Here is a 21,193-nt window from a genome sequence, read left to right as displayed (position 1 = left end):
CGTCCGTCAGTACTCGATCCAGGCCGTGATCCAAGATGGCTGTAAGACTTGGGTCGATTATGTCGATCTTATCCCTGTCGCCTTCATGGAAGCTGTCCATTCCACTGGTCTACCCTGGTGTGCTGTCATACCCGTGTCCGCCGTCTTGGTTCGCTCACTCTTCGTCTACCCTCTGTTGCAAAAACCCTTGCGCGAGAAGCTGGTTGATCGCGCCCAAGTCCAGCCTCTCCGAGATGCACGAATGAGCATCTTCAGACGCTCCCTATCAAGGCAAACTTCCAATAAAAGTGGTCTCGCCAGAAAGACTCGATTGGCTGTGCAGTCTTGGGCCCTCGGACGCACGATTCAGATAACCATGTTCGACCGGACAGCCGTTGGTCATAGATTCTTCATGTTCATGACAACAGTCTGGATGTCTGACAGTCTGAGGAAATTGATGGGTGCAAAGGAAGGCTTGCTGAAATTCATCCTGGGCCCTCTAGACTGGACTTTGAGCTGGCTTCCTTCTCTTCCGGGCACGATCCCTGAATCTGCAAACGCTGTCGGGACTGCACCTACCAACCCTGCTCCCACTCAGCCTGCGACTCAGGCGGCCCTCGATCGATTCCAGTTTCCAACAGGCAACCAGGAAATTCAATTCCCAATAGACACCAAAGATTTCTGGGCTTCTACAGGAACAGCACAAGGTGCAGCAGCAGAAACGGCACAGAGTGCGGCAAGTCAAGCAGTACCCGAGACATCAACAGCAGTGGCAGAGCAAGTCAAATCCATCTGGTCCGACTCAACTCTCGTGACCGAAGGATTCTCCTGGTGTCCAGATCTCACAGCATCAGACCCCACCATGATCCTTCCCATCATCTTCAGCAGCAGTTTCTTCGCCAGCATCTACTTTGCACCCCGCTTACAAGGCGCTGCAACCGCACTATACAACGACGGAGCCGAAGGACCGAAAGCGACAAACGCCCAGAGGATTGGAATGACTATTGCTATGCTGTCCATTGTTCCTGCTCTGCAGATGCCTACCGGACTGTTGCTCTACTTCATCTCCAATATGGTCACCAACAACTTTTTGTCGCGTTGGTTGGCCTACACGAAACCTATCCATCCTGCACCGACAGCTTGTAAGAGACCTGTGAGAATGCAACGTTTCAAGGATATCGCAGAGGATGTGCTGCCAAACGCAAAGCAACCAACCACAAGACGATAGACTGTTCTGTTACTGGCGTACAAGCTTCGAAGATCAAATCTGTCAATCTTGTTTCTATGGACTGGGTATAGCGAAAACCTCCAGAAAACCTTTCATGTACACTACCATTGTATTTCTAGACCATCGTACCAAAAAGCAACGAGCACCATGACACACCTCTACCAACATCTTCTACTTCCTCCCAGGTTGTCTCCTACTTCTTGACCTCCTCAGCATCTTGGACTACATCGGCAAACTACAATCAGGCGTCTCATGGATCAGACGTCCCGGCATCGGCAAAACAGAATTGATGTGCAAAGAAATAGATGAGCAACGACAAACACTGACATCCATACTCCAGAAAAAGTGTCATCGGTGACGTCAACGGTATATCGAAGCTCCCGCGGTGCTCCCACGTTTACCCGCCAAACCCCGCTGCCTCGCTCTGCTTTGCTCTGCATACAAATCACACCTACTTCTCTTCCACGCCATTGACCTCTGCAAGTCACTTCTCTACCATCTACCGCCCACCTCGCCATACACAAGCATGGCTGACAAGAAAATCACCCCGCGCGTCTTCATCATCCGCCACGGCGAAACCGAATGGTCACTCAATGGCCGACACACAGGCAGCACCGACATCCCCCTCACCGCCAACGGCGAAAAGCGCATCCGAGCCACCGGCAACGCCCTCGTCGGCGACGACCGCCTAATCGTGCCCCGCAACCTCGCCCACATCTACGTCTCCCCACGCACACGCTCCCAACGCACACTCGAGCTCTTGAACTTGGGCTGCGCAGACCCAATGCCCTGGCAAGACAAGACCGAACACAATGACAGCAATGTAAAGACGGCAGCAAAAGTCCAAGTCACCGAAAGCGTCCGCGAATGGGATTACGGCGACTACGAGGGCTTGACGTCAAAGTACATTGCCGAGCAACGGAGTAAAGCCGGTCAACACAAATGGGACATTTGGAAAGATGGGTGTCCTGGCGGCGAGAGTCCTGAGCAAATCACCGAACGCCTAGACGCAGTGATTGCCGAAATCAGAGAGAAATACCATAAGAATGCCATAGGCAAACCCAAGGCAGAAGCAGAGCCTTACGATGTGTTGATCGTAGCACACGGACATATACTCAGAGCATTCGCGGCAAGGTGGATCAACAAGAATATCGCGGATAATCCGAGCATGCTATTGGATGCTGGTGGTGTGGGTACCTTGAGGTGAGTGTTTTTCGATAATGTAGATCCGAGTGCTTGGAGTGCTAACGTCACGGCAGTTATGAACACCACAGTATCGATGAGCCTGCTATCCTCCTAGGAGGAGGTTTCATGGTTGACGTGGTGGAGAATGCGGAAGAGGATGTCAAGAAGAAGTAAAAGCGTTGGTGATGCGCATATATCAAATGACAACTTGTTGAGCACGATGGCCTAGAGAACCAATGTGATGGTTTTACATTAAAGATTATCCTTGAGATCAATAAGATTGACTTCACAGACACTCGTCTTTCGGCGACAATTAGTAATGGAGGCGTGCTAAGATCTGTTTCTTGTGCCGACAACATTCTACATACGTACCCTTGCCCTTTCTTACCTTTCTCTTCCTCCCTATACATCAGCCCCCCTTACTGTTCGTCCTCCCCTCCCTTCCCCTTCTTCAACCCTGCCCCTTCTTCTTCTCCCCACGTCCTCGCATTCAAAGCTTCTTCATCTCAGCTTGCAGCCTGACCCTCTCTGGCACAATAAGCTTTCTCTCCCTCGTGATCTTCCACCCATCCAATCCTTGAGGCTTTCCCAATGCATTGAGTGATTTTTGCTCGACTAGACTGTATTGACTCCCGTCTTTTCTGTCAAAGTTGAAAGGACGCAAAAGGGAGATTGGGGGGTTGGTTATTATACGCGGTTCTATAATTGGCATCAGCAGGAAGTAAACAAGAAGAGGAGGTAATGGTAGGAAGAGGTAGGAGGGGTGGAGGGACAAGGATAGAAAAAGGAGGGGGGCAAACGGGGATGGGAGAGGAGGGGAGAAGAAGAAAAGAGAAACTCACCTCGCAAATAATTAGGAGCAGCACTATGCACCATCAACGGATGCAACAGATACACATCCCCCGCCTTGCCCGTCGCCGTCTTGAACTTTTCCTTCTCCACTGCCGCCACTGCTTTATCGTAAAACCCATGGTCGAAATCTTTGTAGGGGGTTTCCCTTCCTTCCACGGCAGTCATATCGGGCATCACGCCCTCGGGATGCGCATAGAGGTGCGCAGCCATGGTGGGAATGGCGTCTGGACAAATCATTGTACCTCCGCCTCCGATATTGATGTCTGAAAACAATACGATGGGAAGCAAACCCTGTTCGCGCGAATCCAGGAAATGATGAAAGAAATCGCCGTCGACGTGCCAATTATCCCTGTCATGAGGATCTAGCAATTTCTGTTGCGCGGGGGTCAAGTGGTCAGGACCAGAAGGAGTGCCTTGGGTGGAAGCTTCCTTCCATTTCGCAGCATCAGTGACAGAGCCAACGTTTACGATAAACCCGTCGTTGATGACTGATTGATCAATCTCTTGTGTAGCTTCACCCAAACCAGGTGTTGCGGAGGATCCAGTATCGATGCGTTCTTCGCCGCCACAAAGCTCGCATATCGCAGCCCAAGCCTTGGGGCAAAAATCTCGTATGGGGATTGCTGGATGGTAGCGAGGGAGGTGAACTGTGGAGTCCTAAGTTACTTTCCATTTCTCTTAAGAAGAATGAGGATTTATGGGTGTAATGTGCATACCTCGCCAAGGGTTCCAAGTCTCTCGATCGTTGGGATCCATGTCTAGGCGTTCCCACATACGCTCCATGAGTCCTTTGCACTGTTCATCGTTGACGGAAAAACAATTCTCGAGTTTTATGAAGCCGTGGTCGAGGAAGTGTTGTTTTTGTTGCTCTGTTAAGCTGTAGTCTGGTGTTGCTGAAGGCATTTTTGCTGTTTGGGTGAGTTTTGTGCAGAAAAAGATTGGCTTGGTTGGAAAAGTGATTTTTGAGGCTCTACTCAAGCTCTTGATATACAGGAGGTTATGTAGTGAGTAGATGCGGGGGTTGGATGGTGGGGTTGAAGGTAGTGCCAATGGTCAATAGACGCGGCTGGTAAATCTGGAGTTTAGGCTATCTGTAACTGCCGCCAACAAGTCGACTGACGCTACATAGATACCTTTGCCCATTCCCTACATGGAACCCGGCTATCAACAGTCCGCGGTTAATGGATCAATCAACTCCTGTCCTAACCACTGCGACAATATGAAGGTACTGAAGTTCATGCGACAGATTGCGGTATACGAAATACCTATTCTCGCCACTCGCAAACGTCTCGGACGCAGTGAACCGTGATCATTTGTCACGACATTTCCTTAGCTAGAGTGCATTCTCCGCGCCTCAGAGAGACTGCTACAAAGACAACAAATCGCTGTAAGCAGTATCGATAGCAGATATGTTCGACTTGAAACAGCCGGTGATACTTCGCTTGCAGATTCTGCACGAGTTTACACCTGCTGAGAGATATACAAGAAACTAGATCCCTCGAATGGATCTTCTATGTTGTTGAAGGTTCCTTGCTTGTACGCAATTGATGATAGTCTCGCGTGGTACTCAAAACTCGACCAGTCTCCATCCGTCCTCTGTCTTTTGGAAATGCACTCGAAGCTCCTTGGCCATCGCTTCTATCTCGTTGAGCTCGTTTGTGTCGCAGTGATCGTGCCTGATGCCATTGTCCAACCCGTGCAACATGAGTGGCAATGGCGAGCCTTTCCAGATCTGGTCTCGATTGTATGACATACTGTTGTATACAGTGACAGCCGTGAACAACAGAGTAAGAGCAACAAGACTCGCGGGATATATTATCCAAAGCCATTGCACCAAGATGCAGGTTTCTGTCTGATATACACTTCCTGCAGCAGGTTGACTACCAATAGCATCTCCATTCTCTCGCATATGGATCGTTATGGACTCAGCAAGAGCATTCCATGTGTTATTGATGAGATTGAAAGACGGGTACGCACCAACGGAGTTGTTTATCAAGATCAATTGACCTAACCAGTCCGGAGTGGATGTTCCATACTGGTTTACAGAACCTAAGAGGAAATCGCCGAGGTATTCGGCTAATCCCAAGGGGTCTTGATACCAGAAAGCACAGTCCAGAGGTACGTACGCGGTCTGGTTTTCTGGAAGCAGTCCGAGAGTGGCTATCGTGTTTGTGGCGTCAGGGTTGACAAATTCGCTCGCATTATGATATGTCCCGTTGATCAGACAAGGCATAGGTGTATCGTAATATGTAGCGAATGCGGAATAGTCGCTCGCAGGTATCGGTGAGGTGGACAGTAGCGTTTCTGAGAAGTTGCCCTTTGCGACACTAGCTTCGTAGGTCCGTACACAGGGATACAATTCGCATTCGAAAGCGAGCAGCTCATTCGGTATCGCACCAATCCTCCCTAGAAGCTGTGATTTTGACAAACCAGTGACGTTGCGTGAATGGTGAAAGGAGCCTGTACCGACGACTGTCGAAACATTCAGTACGGCTGAGCCTGGCAGTCTCAATGATGGCCCATCTTGCAGTCCGGCAGTACACTCAGACTCGTTGTTGCAAGACTTCACTATAGTACCGCTCGTATCGTGGCAGTGACTGCAGATTCCCAAAGTTCTGTAGTCCTCAAAAGTGCAATTTCCTGAGGTGCATGTTGCTTCCACAGCTGAATAGGAATTGTAGACGCCCTTATAGACAGCAGCTTGGGCCGTCAGATTCAGCGATTCAGAACCGGCTCCCAGATGAAGTCCGTGGACGCTGTAGTTGTTAGAGCGTGGGATAAAAGCCTGTGCATCATCTGTAACGAGCAGAAAAGCAGTCGACCGATATCTGATCATCTGTTGAATAAAAGGATCGCCAGCGAGGGCGAGTATGGTTATAGCAGCTCCGATCGAGGACGAATTCCTGACATGGCATCTTCGAAGAAGCTTGAAACATCCCCAAGGTCCACGGCTTGCTAGGTCGAATTCTGCCAAATGACCAAGGGGTCGTGGCTGTTGGTACCATGTCCACTTCAGCTGACTGATTGCTGTTGAGGCCGATTAGCTTGTAGTCATCACTGCGGATGGACAAGAGAAGCGCACACTCGCTGACAGGAAGCATCATGCTCGCTTTGAGGATGACTGCAAACACTGACACAAGGGCGTTGACTGATATTCTGAACGGCCACTGAGGGAGAGGTCGACCATCGTGGACTATGAGAGTCATCACAATCGCGAACAGTGCCAACAGTGCCAGTCCGCAAGCTAGGATCTCAATCTTCCATTTGTTCCACACTTGAGTGAAGATATTCCTTGTCGAAGCCGAGCGCGCTGAAGCTAGGATCGACGTTGTGGTCTCCATTCCAGTCTCATCGACTTTCTGAGATTGATGCTCACTGGTAGGAGTGCTGTCTGTCGTCGCTGGAGCGGACAAAAGGTTGTCCTGAGCTCCATCGCCAGAATTTGGTACATGGTCGTCAGTCATGTAAATTCGATGAGGCGAGGTCGACAATACTTCGGCAGAACGTGGTTCAGTACTCATTCTTTGTCAGACTGGAACCAGATAGCTTTGCAGGTCGGGGATGCGCTCGTATTTGAATTCATTGTGCTTGGGTCGTCATCGGACAAAGATCGTCTTCAGCCTTCGAGAAAACAGTCTCCACGCCCGTTTGATGTGAGAGGCCGATATATGCAAGATTAGGGAAGTGGCTTATGGTCGCATGTCCACCTGACTATGGACGCAGTCTAGTCCTCACGTAAGCATGCAGAGCCCAGATTCATGCATCTGTAGATTCAATAGTTGCATCGAATCAGGCACGGTATCGCAACAAGCCAGGCGTAACTTATCTGCAGCTGCTATTGACCCGGCGGGGTGATCCCACCCAAAAGGTGATTGATTTGCAGGGATCATCTTCTTCGCCTGATCAGATCAGTTGACCAGACTGGATTTGTTCTATGAGCGTCGTGCTTTTCCGTCTCGATATCAGATCCATCATGGATATCGCTAGCTCCGGATCATTCATGTTTCCAGTAGGTTGCGCCCCGGTCCAGGTGTCGCTGGGGACTGTGCGGTGTCTCATGAACCCTTTGTGCAGGTTTTGCTAGTAGTCGCAATGGGAAATCATGCGGTACGCTGATGGGCTAAAATCAGAACAAAATCAAGCCAAGAAAGCTAAGCGTGCCACTCTATGCCCCAAGTGTGCCGTCGGGTATCTGATTGACTGGGTAAAACCATTCTGCTGCCAGAAACCACATGTGTAAACTATACATTGACTGCGACTCCGTTATATGCTCTGCGCTGTATCATCAAGTCGAGATCTTCTCTATAAGTGTATGCATCTTGGGTATCAGTTCAGAAATCTTGAAAGGCTTCGTCACAACGTCGTCCTGTTGGTCTGTCAGTACACCAAAAACTGATCATGGTTGCAAGGTGATCCGATCTTACCATTCCTGCTTCTTGTGCCATGGTGATTTGTTCATTACGAGCATTGGCTGTGACCTATCATACGTGTCAGTATGCGAGACATAGAAAGGCAGAGTTTTGACTAACCGCAATGACCGGCACAGGTCTTGTCAATTTGCCTTGCTTTTGCCACTCCCTGATTCGTCGTATACAAGTCAATCCATCCATTACTGAGGAAGTGTTAGTACAGTTCGTTCTGGTCCGAACGTCGGAGTTAACCTACCTGGCATTTCGAGATCCATGAGAATGATTGATAACGGTGTCGCGTACGGCCCGCAGTCTTTTGCAAAAGTCGTCTTTTCCAGGAAGAACAGAGCATCTGCACCGTGATTCGCAACGTGTACCTCGCATTTTGCCTTCTTAAGCTGCTGAGCCATTACCTGCGAAAGGGTCAGTAAAGAACAAAACCATGCGACTTAAAATACGTACTTTCTGGTTGATCAAGTTATCCTCCACTACCAAGACGTGCAGAGTATTCGCGTCGGCTGGTGACCCGACAACTGGATTTTGCGATGCAGAGTGATTCCTGTTCAGAGGTGCAATGTAATTAGGATGCGTAACACGCAAGCCAGTCTTTTCGTCAGCAGGCTTCTGGTCTTCATGAAAAGACTTTCTCTGCTTCGAGGGTTTCGCAGGTCTGTCTACCAGATCGAAAGTCTCTCGTCTTTTGGAAGTTTTGGCTCGACGGGCTCTGACGTAGAACTTGAAGTCACTTCCTTTGCCCGGTACAGAAGAGACTCCAATGCGGCCACCCTGGAGCTCGGCTAGTTCTTTGCAGATGAACAGGCCCAATCCGCTTCCACCGTAGGTGACGTGAGTCTTTGGTGATGCCTGCGAGAAGCGAAGGAACAGATTCTTCATCTCATCGCTTGTCAAGCCAACACCTGTATCGTTGACTGAAAAGTGTAGGAATAGATCTTCGCCAGTTCCCCAGTCGGCTCCAAAGACAGGTTCTTGCTTCGAGGCTCTTGGGAAGAAGTATTGTTCGCCATCACTTTTCATCGCCGGACTCTCGATAGATGCGCTGATAGTGACGGTGACCTTTCTCTGATCTTGGTGCTGAGTGAACTTGATTGCGTTACCTGCAAATGGTTAGCGGTCACACCACTGAACATGTTTGGATCAGTCTTACCTAGCAAGTTGATTAGAACCTGGAGCAATCTTGACGGATCAACGTAAACGCGATCAACAGCCAAGGCGTTATAGGACTGGTCAACTCGTATCGCACTTTCCACATCTGCATTCTGGCATTCTTGTTGATAGAGTCTGAGTGCGTGCTTGACAGTCTCGACAGCATCAACTTCTGTCGGAGTGACCTCAAGAAGTCTAGCATCGAGTTTACTTAGAGTCAGGATATCCTAGATAGAAATATGGTGTCAGCGAACTATTTCACTCAATGTCTTGTGACACGGCGACAAACTTCCAGACAACTTCTGGAGGTCGTCGTTCTGTTCCTTGAGTATACGTACATTGATGATTCGCTTCTGATGCTGCGCACATAGAATGATAGTCTGAGTAGATTCCAGAATGTAATTGAAGCCTTCACGATCCAGCTGAGTATGATCCTCGTTGTTAGAAGATTGTCGAGCTTCTAGTATAGCAGTGTTGACTCCATCCGCACACTGCAAAATAGCCGATAATGGATTTCGCATCTCGTGAGATACAGTATCGATGAACGACTCGCTCTGTCGCTTTGCTTCAAGGACGTCCAGCAACCTCTGCTCTTTGAGATCCTCGGCTAGCTTTTGATGCGAGATGTCGGTATTACAGCCCCATATTGCTTTGAGAGAACCATCTTCTGCGAGTTCGGGGAACGCAGATGAGAGAACCCAGCGGTGTTGTTTCGTCTTCTTGGTAGGCTTCAAACGTATCTCAACATTCGTCGCAATCATATCCTCAGTCAGAGATTTCCACGCATCCACTAGCGTTGGCTTCGTCTCCTCCGTTATACGATCCCACCAGGTAGGATGGCCTTCTTCATCAAGCAAGGTCGTGTTTCCCTCCACATCCATTTGATCGTGCCACGTTTGATTGCCATAGACCAGATTTCCACTAGGTTCCAAGATCCACATGGCAACGTTAGACATCTCGGCGAAACGACTGAAGCGTAATTCGTTGATGGAAAGTTGAGCTTTGAGCTGCAAGCGTCGCCTGTTTTCTTGCTCAAGAAGAACCACGGACGCGGCCGAAGTGGCCAACTGCTGACTCCAGAGTCTTGTGTAGCGTTGATAATCGGTGTCATACGCCCGGCGTGGATTGAGACCCATGATCACAAATCCAATGGCGTTCAGGCCTTCACTGTCGTTTCTGGTCGTCGGCCGTATTGGCATCACCACCGCATGTGTGATGGGCTCATCGAAAGCTCTTCCTGGGGCATCCGACTTGAGCCAGTCCGGTGTCATATCGTGAGCAATCTCTAGACGTATCGGCTCTCCAGAGCTGATGGCCTTCTTGACGACTTGATGGAAGCCAGGCTCTTCGAGAGCCACATCCAAGCCTAGCGGAACGTCGGTCATACATTTTCCAATCACGCCAGCCAGACTGCACGCTCTAGGAATGGTGATGCGGCCCGAGGAGGATACAGACTCTGTATTTGAGTTTGATCGATTCGATCTGGTCCGTGAGCCAGAGCGCCCATTCGAGTCCGATGTGGAAGACACTTCGTTGTCGTGATCGTTGTGAAATTCGTAAGCGATGGCATATGGTATATCCCAGATGTTGGTCTCGAATCCTTTCAGTACCGCATCCCAGTATTGCCTCATATCTCGCGCAACACCAGCATGATTACCTATGTCGATCAATGTTTGAGTCCTTCGCCTAGCCAGATTCTGGTCGGTGGTCTCAACTGCAGTGTGATAGAATCCGACGACTTCCTTGTTGTTTCCAGTAAGAGGTATGAATGTATAGTCCACAAACACTTCTCTGCTTCTTGTCAGTACGTTATTCGCCCCTTCCGCCGTTCCAGTGTGCACATACTCGGTGTATCCATGTCGTCTCAAGAACAAAGGTACATCCTTGTGGCGAGTCGCCTTGCCTTGTTCTCTACCAAGCGCCACAATCGGAGCGAATTGAGGCTCCCAAACTTCTGCATACGACACCATCGGAGTGTTTCCCATGAGTTTCGGATGTTTTTCTCCAGCGAATTCCACGAACCCATCATTGTAGATCATGGTCAGGTCGTCCCCCCACATGATGGCGCTAGGTGTCGGATCCAGCATGATCAAATCAATCATTTGATGCAGTTGTTGTGGCCATGTTTCTGGCGCTCCTATTGCGGTGGCGCTCCAGTCCGTATTGCGAATGAACTGAGCGTGTGGAGTCTCGTTGCTTTGCCAGCCGAATGTTGGCATTTTCCTTGTGGCCGGGGTCGCGGATGTCCTGACAACAAATCTATACCATCAGATTAATTCCAGAGTTGATTGCGCTTTCTGTTTCTGTTTTTCCCGAGCGCGACGAGCGGTATGTACCACAATGTCGCTCTTTGCATGAACGAGAAGGAGAAAGCTGTTGCACGGTTCGACACGTGAAGGAGAAACAAGGTTCGGGTCTGGGCCGGTCTACGTCACATAACCGTTAAGCTTTGGTATCGCTGCCCACAGACGAATACCGAAGAATTATGCATCTCGAATCAATTGAGTAAACCAGGTTTTGAACAAACAAACAAACCTATTCATGATTTTAGCTGGTGAGGGGGACAGTGTCGCGTACAATCTGAATTCGTAGACTCCATACTGGAAAATGCTTGTTCACAGAATCAATTAATCTATACTATCTGATTCCGCTGACGACGACAATACGAAATCAAGGAAACAGCCCGACACTCCAAAAGACCACACTGAAAACACCAACTTGACTGAACAATATACAGAACGATCGTGAGTCTGCAAAACAACGCCGAAAGGGAAACAGACAAAAAAAGAACTCTGGAGAAACAAGAGAGATACAGAGAGACTGAATTACACTAGTGAGCGACCTGTTTGCGAACAGAAAGTACCAACCATGTTATTCTCTGTTCATCAGCAATGGCTCCTCGTCTTTAGTGATACTGCTCATCTCATCGTGTGTCAATTTGGTCTCCTCGGATTGGGAACCAGCCACGACTGCATCTCCAACCACTGGCTTGACTGATTGCTCCATGGTGTGCGGATGAGGATGCACCTGCGCGGCCGAGCTTTCGAGATGCTCATCGACGTGATCGTGTACACCGGCATCTTTGCTGTAGTCGATCTGGTTGCTGGCCGACATCCTCTGCTCCACATCTCCGGTCACTGACGATGATTGTGCTGAGCGGGTGATGCCTTCGTCGTTGGATGGCACCTTTTCCCATTCGCCCTCAGAGCTGGAAGCTGGGGAGCTGATGGTGTGCTGTTGCATCGCGCTCATCACTGGACAACCTGCAGAGAGTGCGGCGCTCATGCTTGCACCGGACACAGGGCAGGTCCCACTGGTGGAAGCGTTGTAATTCTCAGTGATCGAGGATGAACCAGTGTTCGCAGGTCGACTCTCGTTTGGACGGTCCGAGCTATGTGCTTGTGCGAGCTTCACACCATCCTGCGATGGAACTTCGGTATTGAGGGCAGTAGAAGGATCAATTCTCCTGTCGACGACCTGTTTGTTAACAATGCCGTTGGGAGCGATCTGGCGGAACATCTCCATCGGATCGAAGTACGTGTTGACATCTTGGAGTCGTACTGCATCGTCTACGGTAGCAGTTGTAATGCCGGTGATGTCAATAGCTCCTCCATGGGCTTTGGCTGTGACCTTCTCTCCTTTGCTGTAAGAGATTAGCTTTGAGCTCTGGGAGTCATGAATGCACGATAAAGACTTACTCATTGAACCCGACATAGTCATTCTTCATGGTGCCCCAATGTCTCCACTTGAAGGCAACTTTGGGCGGACCGCTGTAGACTTCCAGCACCTCCCACGCAAAGGTTGGCATCATACGCTTGAAGGTCTTGTGGCTGCTTGCAAAATCCGAGTATACAGGACTGTAGTACTCATTTGGCGCAATAATGGCATTGTATGTTCCAACCTTGAGCATATGCTCACCTGTTTGACCTGGACCTCCATTGATGGCAAAGGAGTACTTGCTGTGGTCGACTGTTCGCCAATCCGAGAGTTGAGGCTTGAAGGACGCTTCAACTTCCCAGTTCTTGACAAGATTCTCAACCATCGATTCGAGGCTGCCAGCTATATGGTTCATCTGCTTGGCTTGGGGATTGTTAGCCTTGTAGCCTGAATGGGGTGTTTGACGTTACACAGGCGGGGCACATTCTGAACCATCATGGCATTTTGGAGACGCTTAAGGATGGAGTCTTGCCGACAGACATAACCTCAATCTCGTGCTCCCATCTATTCATGGTTGTCGGGTGCTGACAGGTGGGTCGTACATGGCGACAACGCGTGGGTCAAGAACAATGAATTCGGCGAATACTCACACTCTGCGTACACTTTTCGTGTCTTGGAATAATCTGGTGCCCTCCCATATCGCCATTTTGAGTTGGTGTCTTTGAGCACAGCATCTGGATCGGCGAGATAATCTGGGATCGCAGGTGCAGGGTTGTCCTGAACAGGCTGTTGGACGTCTGCGGTAGCCATTGGAGGTTGAGTGTGTATTCAGGAGGTTATTTGTGTTGTTGCAGATTGTCGTAAAGTGTTCAAGAGAATTGCAGAAAGATGTCTTTGATTTTCATGAAGCTTGGGGAGCTGAGGCTCACACGAGTAGGAGAGGGGTATTTATACAGCATCTCATCCAAGTTTGAGAGCTCCAGAGTACATGAACTGGATGCATCCCCGCGTGGGAGCAGCCTATCATCTGGACCATTGGGGCTGTGAACCTGCATGCATTGAAGGAGCACAGGATGACCCCGAAAAGCGCGGGTCCGCACACTGTGAGTTTCAGGTCCGTCCCCAGAAGGTGTACGAGGCTTTTGCCTGAGACTGTTGCCCAAAAGTGGATTAATCATGCTCGAGTAAGGATGCATCAGCCTTAGGTTTTGGCCAGTAAAGTTTCATCGTGATCGGTTTCGCCCATTGTTTTCTTGAATACTACTTTGATTGACCGCTTGATGACCACCTTTAGAGAGTGTCATCTGGCTCACCAAGGCTGAATAAGTCTGGATAGCACATTTAACAAGACCCACAGACCCTGGATAGCGTTCCGACTCCGCATGAATTGCATCCAGCTAGCGAGCCATCATGCATCGTTAGCCGCCTGCTCCAACTCTGTTTCTTTGTCTCTGTTGTCACGCGTTAGTAAAACCGCAGGCTGAAGATAGATCTGACTCGCGATCTGAAGATGATTTGCCATCATATCCCAACTTGAAAGAGATGTTGTTGGTTTTGGCAGGTCAGTCGTCGTCATTTCATCGCCTTGTAGAAACACCAGATGGAACATCGGCACGGCACAATCCTACCAAGCTATATGCATGGCGCTCACCGAGAGATCTGGAACTCAAGCCTCTTATATGCAAGTAAAATCGAGGCGTATCTTGTTCTGAGCTCCGTTCGGTGGGCGGTTGGTCAGGTTGGGGTCGCAGACTGTGGGCCGTTGGTTTTACCGACCTTCAGCTGTATGCAAGGGCGGCTTGCCGTCCCAGCCGCCGCTATTTCGAGGTACATCAGCTGCGGCGGCTATCGGTTTCCATGAGGAGCGCATGGGGACGTGAGCCTCCGAAACGTGTCCAGTGCATGTTTTGTGCGTTGGCTGCTCTTGCAAATGATTTTGTTGGTGGCGACTCTTCACCGGATCTATCAACATCTGGTCGTCTCTATCCGCGTAAGGTTCGTATAGAGCGCTGCATGTAAGTCCGACTGGAGGATGCCTGCCACCTCTCTCTCGCTTGGTCCTGGTACAAGAAAGAGAGTTTGGTACACGTTCAGAGGGGGAGCAGGGGTCTACTCCGAGAATTTTGATCTACGGACCCTGGATACGGAGGTTTGCCGATCATCACACTGAGGCCACTGAGACCTGTCGTTTGCGGCTCCGAATATAGGTAGCTAACAGTATACGGATATGCTCTTCAAGTGCAGGTTTCTTATCATGTTCGGTTGTACGTTGCCGAGTGTACGACCATCAACTAAAGTTAAACTGTCGGCGCGGAGACTACCGGTGAAAGCATTGGTTGATGTCGCCTCTACGGTCATAGAGGTCTGATGACAGTGAGTCACCGTCTTCATTTGACAGGAGTATTGACGAGCTGGACAGAGGCCGCTTAACAGATGCTGGGCGAGCACAGCCTATTTACAACTTTGCTTATATAGGAGCTAGACCTTCTAAGAGGCGAGCCCTATCTAGGCAACAACCAAAGTAGGATCACCTACGCAACCCCACGAGATTTGTAACACACATGCCCAAGTATAGCGCTTTCAGTTCCTGATTTCGACCATCTCATGACACATTGAGAGGAACCTCTGACGATACTCGCCGGGAGTGGTGGTGATGCTCATGGGTCCCTGACGGTCAATCAGGTTCCATGCTTTGATCAGCCATGTCATGACCTTGGGTTGCAACTTGTGCTTGGCCCAGAAGAAGTCAAGAACCGCAGCACGGAAGACAAACTTCTGATCAGCGGAGTGCACTCCAGTGCGCCAAGAAGTCGTTGGAGGAACAAATGGAGGTCTCTGCGACTGTTCAATAGCTTGCTCCTGGTTCTGGCGTGCAGCCGAATGGTCGGAACTGGTAAGCGGGATTCTGACCAGAAACAGCGAATAGTCAACGGCATTGCACCGTTCAAGCAATTCGGTATCTACCGAGAGTTGCTCAAAGAAATCGTCAGCTTGCGACTGAGTCAAGACAATCTTGTCCTCAAACTTGTCTGCTAAGCGGTCTTTGGTTGCGTCAGAGGTCAGCTTGCCATTCGCGATGTCTCGCTCCGGGAAGAAGTACGACGTAGGTTTGAGGTCCCAGGTCTCCCACTTTGACGTGCTGTCCTTTTCTTTGCCAATCAAGAGGTTCTCCATGATGATGTGATGTGTTGGAGCGGTGCCGAGTAGACCGCCGATGCCGAAACGCGACCACTCTAGGAAGTCGGTGATTCGGATGAGCAATGATATCGTGTGTTCCATCATGTGGTTGTAGTAAGGTTCCAGAAACTCGTCACGGAAAAAGGAATGTTCGAAACCTCGGGGGAGACTTTTGACGAGATAGGTCCCATCGGATGTTGTGTAGAAGGTCTACCTCGTGTTAATTTCTGCTCGCATGATGTATGCAAACCACTCACGCTGCCTGAGAAACCCATATCGCCGTTTGCCTTCAGACCATTCTTCTGCCCAATGCTATCTTTGTAGTCTTCATCATCGACATGCCATTGGTCGCGCAGTTTCGCAAAGAGATCATTGCGAAGTCTAGTTAGTTGCAATTGGTAAAGAGCAAAGAATGATACGATGGCCGCCAGGATTCGTGAAACAAGTGAGCGCACTTTCGCTCCATCATTCTCGAGAATCGCATAAACTATCGAACGCGCAATCTTCTGCTGACGCGCCATGATGAATAGCACATGTGAGATTGTATGTAAAAGCAGGAGATTCGAAAACAGGAAGACGACCAAATGGCTGAAAATGCCAATGTTGATTGACGTCACGCGCGCTACTCAAACCAACACATCTATCTCACTCTCACCTCTCATCACGATGGACGTCTAACATTTGCGATGGAACGTTAAGTTGCTTCCTTTACAGATATAGGCTACGAGAATATGCAACATAGAGTTGTGTGGTGAGCTACCAAATGAGATAATGGTTCTACATAGCTAGAGGTCTTGTGGAGGTACACCCTCTGACTGCTCTCGATCTATCAGACATCCACTTCGATGATGGCGCTTTTGAGTTTTTACACACCGACTTTTTACACCGACCTATCTACTTTCTGCTAATTCTACGACATCTCTATATACTACCTCTCGATCGTTAATCCATAACTATATCGTCATTTTCTCATCAATATCCGTAACAATATTCGTTCTGCCTACGCAGACTTAAGCCGAAACTTGATCCCTCACTCTTCTGAGCAAAGGCGTGTTCTCACTATCACGGTCAGAGTTGCCGTAAGGCATCTTCTTGAATTCACCATCCTTGACGGCACCAACTCTCCAAGTGCCAGCCTTCTTGGCTTCTTCGAAGAAGACCTGGTTGTCTTCGAAGCTGCGACCACCGGACTCGGGCTGGTAGAAGTAAGTCCAGACTCCGGCGAACATGTTCGAGAATGCGAAGACGAGGAAGAGCCAGTAGTTGAGGTTGTTGAAGAGAATCGGTGTCAGGAGGGTAACAGCAAAGTTGGCCAAACCCCAGACAACTACGCTGACGGCAGTACCTTGGGCTCTTGCGGTAGTAGGGAAGATTTCCGTGGGGATCAGCTATGATGGGTTAGTATGTTGAGACAGAAAATCATGTTTCATGGCCAAACTTACCCAGATAGTTGCAAGCCAACCGATACCGAATGCTCCAGTAGCAACATAGAGGGCAACAATACCCGGAATAGCAACAGCTACTTCCGGAATACCCAAATCGTCAGCGTTGAATGCCAGGCCTCCGAACAAGGTAAGCAAGAAGAAGCAGACTGTCAAGACGATAGATCCACCGAGCAACACCTTACGGCGACCCACGGCATCAACCAAGAGCCATGCAAATGTCATCAGGATGAAGTAAGACACGTAGTTGCCCTGGGTCAGATACTCAGACATGCGGGTGTCAAATCCAAGCAGCTCAAAGATTTGAGGGCCGTAGACCGAGACAGCTCCATACCCAGTAAGAGCCTGATTGATCTGTCCCATGACAGTTATCATTGTTGGGTGGAACTGAGCGTGTCCTGGGGTAAGCATGTCAGTGTAGGTGACGTTCTTGGATGACTCGTTGTCGTTGGACTCAATGAGGTTGTCCAAAGTCTCTCCAGCCTGGTCTTCTCCGTAGATTGTAACAAGAGCTGCCTTTGCATCATCCTTGCGGTCGTGAGAGACGAGCCATCTTGGAGACTCGGGAAGAATGCCAATGAAAGCCATCAAAAGGACAGGGTAAACCTGCATGATGATGATGGGAAGTCTCCAGGCCCACTGGTTGGACTTGCCCAGAGCTATAGTCAGCCCGAGGTTCACGGCGAAAGCCATATTGAGTCCGAAAATATTCATCTGGAACTCCTGAGCAAGTGCCTTACCACGAGCCTCATCCTCGGAGAGCTCGGAACTGTAAACTGGAACCACGGCATCAACACCGCCTACACCCAGTCCCATCACCACTCTGCCGGCGATCATGACGATGATGGCTCCCTTGGAGAACTTGAGACCAGCAACGAACATGATGAGGTTTCCGAGGGAGGACATGGCGAGGCATCCAAAAAGCGCAGGCTTTCTACCGAAACGATCGGCCAGGAAGGAGAAGATGACAGCTCCGACAGCAGTACCCAGGTAATACAAGGCTACAATGAGGCCGACGATAGGACTCTCCTCAGGAAGACCCATTGTGCTGAGATAGTCTTCGTTCGTGTTGATCAGACTCATCATGCCTACAGGACTGTCAGTACCAGTTCAATTCTAGCGGTCAAGCTTCATACCCTGATCGTAACCATAAAGGGCGATTGCCGTTGACGAGAAGACGACAACTTGAGTAACCTTGTCCATCTTGACGGTCTGATTCTCCCAAAAACACAGAGCTGTCAAATTAAGCTTTGTCGAAGAGACAGTTGAAAGATGCGAGGATTCTAGTTCGGGTGGATTGTCCAGCGATTTTGTTCAAGATTGATCAAAGTACTGACGTAGCGCGTGCAGCCACCCAGCCCACCTGATCTGTCACTGCATCCTTTGAGGCTGCGGGGCAGGGCGCATCACATTGAGATCGAAGAGATGCTCGTGTATCTTGACTTTGCAGCATCAACACGAGAAGTCTATACACAACGGCTCTGAGCAAAAAACAGGAGATTCTCACAGCCAAGCGCAGTGTGTGATACAGATGCACTGAAAATTGGCGATGCAGGGACTCGCGACTTGCTGCAGGTTTTGCTTATCTCTTGTCAGTTTCGCGACAACAAAACCCGTTCAGAAAGAACTCGCGATTGCTGCAACTTGACTCGGCTCCCGCGTCTTCCCGCCCTTGAGGTGTTTATTTCCAGGACACCTGATAACCCAAACTCCAGCATGAGGAAGTATCTTGCTCTGGTTGGTCTTTTGCCTAAACTCGCATTGTAAGGGACTGACCGCCTCCCAATGCGCGAGGGTATGTCACATGGTTGACCATCAACACTATGAATCGTTTACTTGATAGAATGCAACCACTGAGCGTCGTGGTATCTACCGCGAAGCAAGACCTTTGACTTCAAGGACGCCAGATCTCGCTGCCTCTATGGAGTGTTGAAAAGGAGTACATTGTCATGGGGTCGGCCCTGGCTGTGTATGGGTCTAATACTCCCCATCATACTCGTCATCTTAAAGAGACCATTCTTCCCGTGAAACCCAAAGGTACGAAGAAGCAAACAACAGAAAGCTGGCAAACGCAACAACAAGCCATTTGGCTGTACGATCGAGGAAATATCACAGCCCAGCGTGCCTATGAACTGGAGAGAGAAAGACCTGTATTCCCCTGGTGCTCACCCATCCATCCATTCATCCACCCGATGAGGCCCATAGCCCGACAAGCCGTGGCGCCTCTTTATACGACCAAAACATACCAGACCAGAAGGAAGAGATATTCGAGAAAAGGGATATAAAACATGAGGGTCGACAATTGGTATCGACAAGAGACGATGATATCATTGGAGTCGGAGAGTCCCTAACCAAACTGAGTGATTTACGCATCATGAATGATAGCAAATAGTTGCACTCATGTGGAAGGCTCAACACCAGCGTCTGCCTCGGCCAAGGCCTTCTTGGCGGGTTTGGACGCTAAGGGCGATTCATAGCCGTAGACTTCGAGGTGCTCTCTCAGGTATTTCTCAAGGCCCTTGGCAGCAAGGTCTTCGTATTTCTGTGAGTTGATGTGGTCAGTAAGGCGATTGGAACACATGTCTGGAGGCTTCTTGGCTAACCTTCTTCTCACTGGCGGAGAGAGCTTTGAATTCGACACTGATGTCCTTGGAGGCGTCGATAGTGGAGACATTACGAAAATCGCCCGAAGCGAGGCGGTCCATGTGATAGTGGAGGTAGGGACCAGATGGCCTCTTGAGCAGACGGGCGTCCTTGATGGGGGCGAACTGAGACTTCTTGCCTTCAGCACCCAATTTACGCAAGCGGGCACGGGCTTGATTGGCAACCTTGATCTGAGCTGGGGTGTGGGAGTTGAGCCATTCCTGGAACTCGCGCAGAGACTTTGCGTTGTGCTCGGTCATGAGGTGGTTGAGGTGTTCTCGCTCACGTGATGTGATGTTGCGAAAGTCTTGGGCCAGAGCCTTTATGTGTTCGGTTGCCTGGCCATTGCCGGTTTTGCCGGCCAGGTTCTCCTTGATGTATATAGACCAGAGGTTGACCTGTCTGTACTTGGGAGGAGCAAGGGCTTGAGCCTTGAGCAGCTTGATGTCTTCCTTCTTCTTTGCCTCTTTTGCTGTTGCGCTGATTTCGGCCTTCTCTTCTGGACTCAAGAGCTTGTAGGCAGCCTTTGCATCGGCCTTCTTTTGGGCGGATTTGGAGATTGGGGCAGCCGATTTCTTGGTGGTCTTCTTAGTCGGCTTCTTGGTATCAGCAGAGCCGTCAGCCTTGGTGCGATACTCTCTGGTGGCAGACAAGGAAGATGCGACTATAGGGGAAGCGAGGCGGGCGTGAGAGGGGGCGGCGCGGGCAGCTAAGCGGAGCGGAAGACGGAGCGCAAGCATTGTGACGATTGCGGGTTGCGCGCGTCGGAACAGGTGATGACCAGATAGAGCAACAGAACTGATGAGATTTGCCAAGGGCGTGACAGAAGGTGTGCGACCAAGGGAAGCAATGCTAGGACGGGTACAGGGGGATTGAGGACGTGTTTACAACGAGGGAAGCGCGAGGTTGACACCAACAAGCAGGAGCTCCCGCCAAGCGCAGCGTCACGAAACTCTAAACTCCCCATGCGCAAAACAATGTCACACATGCCATAGGAAATGCGCAGTCTCTTGGGTAGATAGGAAGCGTCTATCGAGAGTCATGATGTTGTCGACTCTCTGTGGCCTCTGCGACAATCTGGAACTCTCTGTGCATCTTGATGGCTCCAGCCTCGCTTGTTTGATGACGTGAGAGCGAGTAGGTGGTGCTAGAATTTGGCGCATGGGGAGGAAGTCGCGCCGTCTGTCACCGTCCCCACCAACAACGGGAACTTGGAAGTTTGGAACTCATCATCCACTCTCAGCAACCACTAGATATATATCATGTCTGGACGACCTCGCTCCCCTCCTCGCCGTAGTGGTGATTCTCGCCGTGACGACCGCTATCACAGGGATGACCGCCGACGAGACGATCGCCGTGGAGACGATCGCCGTGACAGACGAGGAGAAGACCGCTACTACCGCCGCCATTCTCCAGAGCCTGTAAGCCTGCGCGACTTACCTTCGCCCACGTTCTCC

At 50.0% G+C, this 21,193-nt stretch overlaps 9 protein-coding genes across 9 annotated transcripts; 2 read left to right on the top strand and 7 right to left on the bottom strand.

Moving 5' to 3' along the window:
* Nucleotides 1–85: 85 nt before the first annotated feature.
* Nucleotides 86–1,207, top strand: M436DRAFT_81467 (uncharacterized protein; the record flags this gene model as incomplete). The annotated part of the gene is made up of 1 exon (XM_013572858.1): nucleotides 86–1,207. The coding sequence occupies one exon, from the start codon at nucleotides 86–88 to the stop codon at nucleotides 1,205–1,207; it is 1,122 nt and encodes a 373-aa protein (XP_013428312.1).
* A 526-nt stretch (nucleotides 1,208–1,733) lies between these two features.
* Nucleotides 1,734–2,566, top strand: M436DRAFT_63394 (phosphoglycerate mutase-like protein; the record flags this gene model as incomplete). The annotated part of the gene is made up of 2 exons (XM_013572696.1): nucleotides 1,734–2,410; nucleotides 2,467–2,566. 2 exons carry the CDS (start codon nucleotides 1,734–1,736, stop codon nucleotides 2,564–2,566), a joined length of 777 nt encoding a protein of 258 aa, XP_013428150.1.
* Nucleotides 2,567–2,882: 316 nt separating this feature from the next.
* Nucleotides 2,883–4,147, bottom strand: M436DRAFT_45137 (uncharacterized protein; the record flags this gene model as incomplete). The annotated part of the gene is made up of 4 exons (XM_013572519.1): nucleotides 2,883–3,091; nucleotides 3,235–3,669; nucleotides 3,763–3,891; nucleotides 3,961–4,147. 4 exons carry the CDS (start codon nucleotides 4,145–4,147, stop codon nucleotides 2,883–2,885), a joined length of 960 nt encoding a protein of 319 aa, XP_013427973.1.
* Nucleotides 4,148–4,811: 664 nt separating this feature from the next.
* On the bottom strand, nucleotides 4,812–6,765 carry M436DRAFT_63392 (uncharacterized protein; the record flags this gene model as incomplete). Its single annotated transcript, XM_013572695.1, has 2 exons — nucleotides 4,812–6,271; nucleotides 6,327–6,765. 2 exons carry the CDS (start codon nucleotides 6,763–6,765, stop codon nucleotides 4,812–4,814), a joined length of 1,899 nt encoding a protein of 632 aa, XP_013428149.1.
* A 764-nt stretch (nucleotides 6,766–7,529) lies between these two features.
* M436DRAFT_45572 (uncharacterized protein) lies at nucleotides 7,530–11,036 on the bottom strand (the record flags this gene model as incomplete). The annotated part of the gene is made up of 9 exons (XM_013572604.1): nucleotides 7,530–7,610; nucleotides 7,669–7,722; nucleotides 7,774–7,856; nucleotides 7,910–8,066; nucleotides 8,116–8,768; nucleotides 8,819–9,044; nucleotides 9,156–10,271; nucleotides 10,347–10,608; nucleotides 10,663–11,036. The coding sequence occupies 9 exons, from the start codon at nucleotides 11,034–11,036 to the stop codon at nucleotides 7,530–7,532; spliced, it is 3,006 nt and encodes a 1,001-aa protein (XP_013428058.1).
* Nucleotides 11,037–12,216: 1,180 nt separating this feature from the next.
* M436DRAFT_17381 (uncharacterized protein) lies at nucleotides 12,217–13,284 on the bottom strand (the record flags this gene model as incomplete). Its single annotated transcript, XM_013572391.1, has 3 exons — nucleotides 12,217–12,460; nucleotides 12,516–12,897; nucleotides 13,125–13,284. Coding segments are annotated over 3 exons (786 nt in total), but the record flags the coding sequence as incomplete, so codon positions are not given.
* Nucleotides 13,285–15,054: 1,770 nt separating this feature from the next.
* M436DRAFT_81461 (SAICAR synthase-like protein) lies at nucleotides 15,055–16,172 on the bottom strand (the record flags this gene model as incomplete). Its single annotated transcript, XM_013572857.1, has 2 exons — nucleotides 15,055–15,861; nucleotides 15,909–16,172. The coding sequence occupies 2 exons, from the start codon at nucleotides 16,170–16,172 to the stop codon at nucleotides 15,055–15,057; spliced, it is 1,071 nt and encodes a 356-aa protein (XP_013428311.1).
* Nucleotides 16,173–16,661: 489 nt separating this feature from the next.
* On the bottom strand, nucleotides 16,662–18,296 carry M436DRAFT_63388 (general substrate transporter; the record flags this gene model as incomplete). The annotated part of the gene is made up of 3 exons (XM_013572694.1): nucleotides 16,662–17,039; nucleotides 17,094–18,181; nucleotides 18,230–18,296. The coding sequence occupies 3 exons, from the start codon at nucleotides 18,294–18,296 to the stop codon at nucleotides 16,662–16,664; spliced, it is 1,533 nt and encodes a 510-aa protein (XP_013428148.1).
* A 1,195-nt stretch (nucleotides 18,297–19,491) lies between these two features.
* M436DRAFT_45427 (uncharacterized protein) lies at nucleotides 19,492–20,476 on the bottom strand (the record flags this gene model as incomplete). Its single annotated transcript, XM_013572582.1, has 2 exons — nucleotides 19,492–19,635; nucleotides 19,697–20,476. 2 exons carry the CDS (start codon nucleotides 20,474–20,476, stop codon nucleotides 19,492–19,494), a joined length of 924 nt encoding a protein of 307 aa, XP_013428036.1.
* Nucleotides 20,477–21,193: the final 717 nt, after the last annotated feature.

The sequence above is a fragment of the Aureobasidium namibiae genome (assembly GCF_000721765.1).
Source record: "Aureobasidium namibiae CBS 147.97 unplaced genomic scaffold scaffold_7, whole genome shotgun sequence".
Classification (NCBI taxonomy): domain Eukaryota; kingdom Fungi; phylum Ascomycota; class Dothideomycetes; order Dothideales; family Saccotheciaceae; genus Aureobasidium; species Aureobasidium namibiae.
The sequence above is the reverse complement of the archived record's forward strand: the minus strand, read 5'-3'. Positions and strand labels throughout refer to the sequence as shown.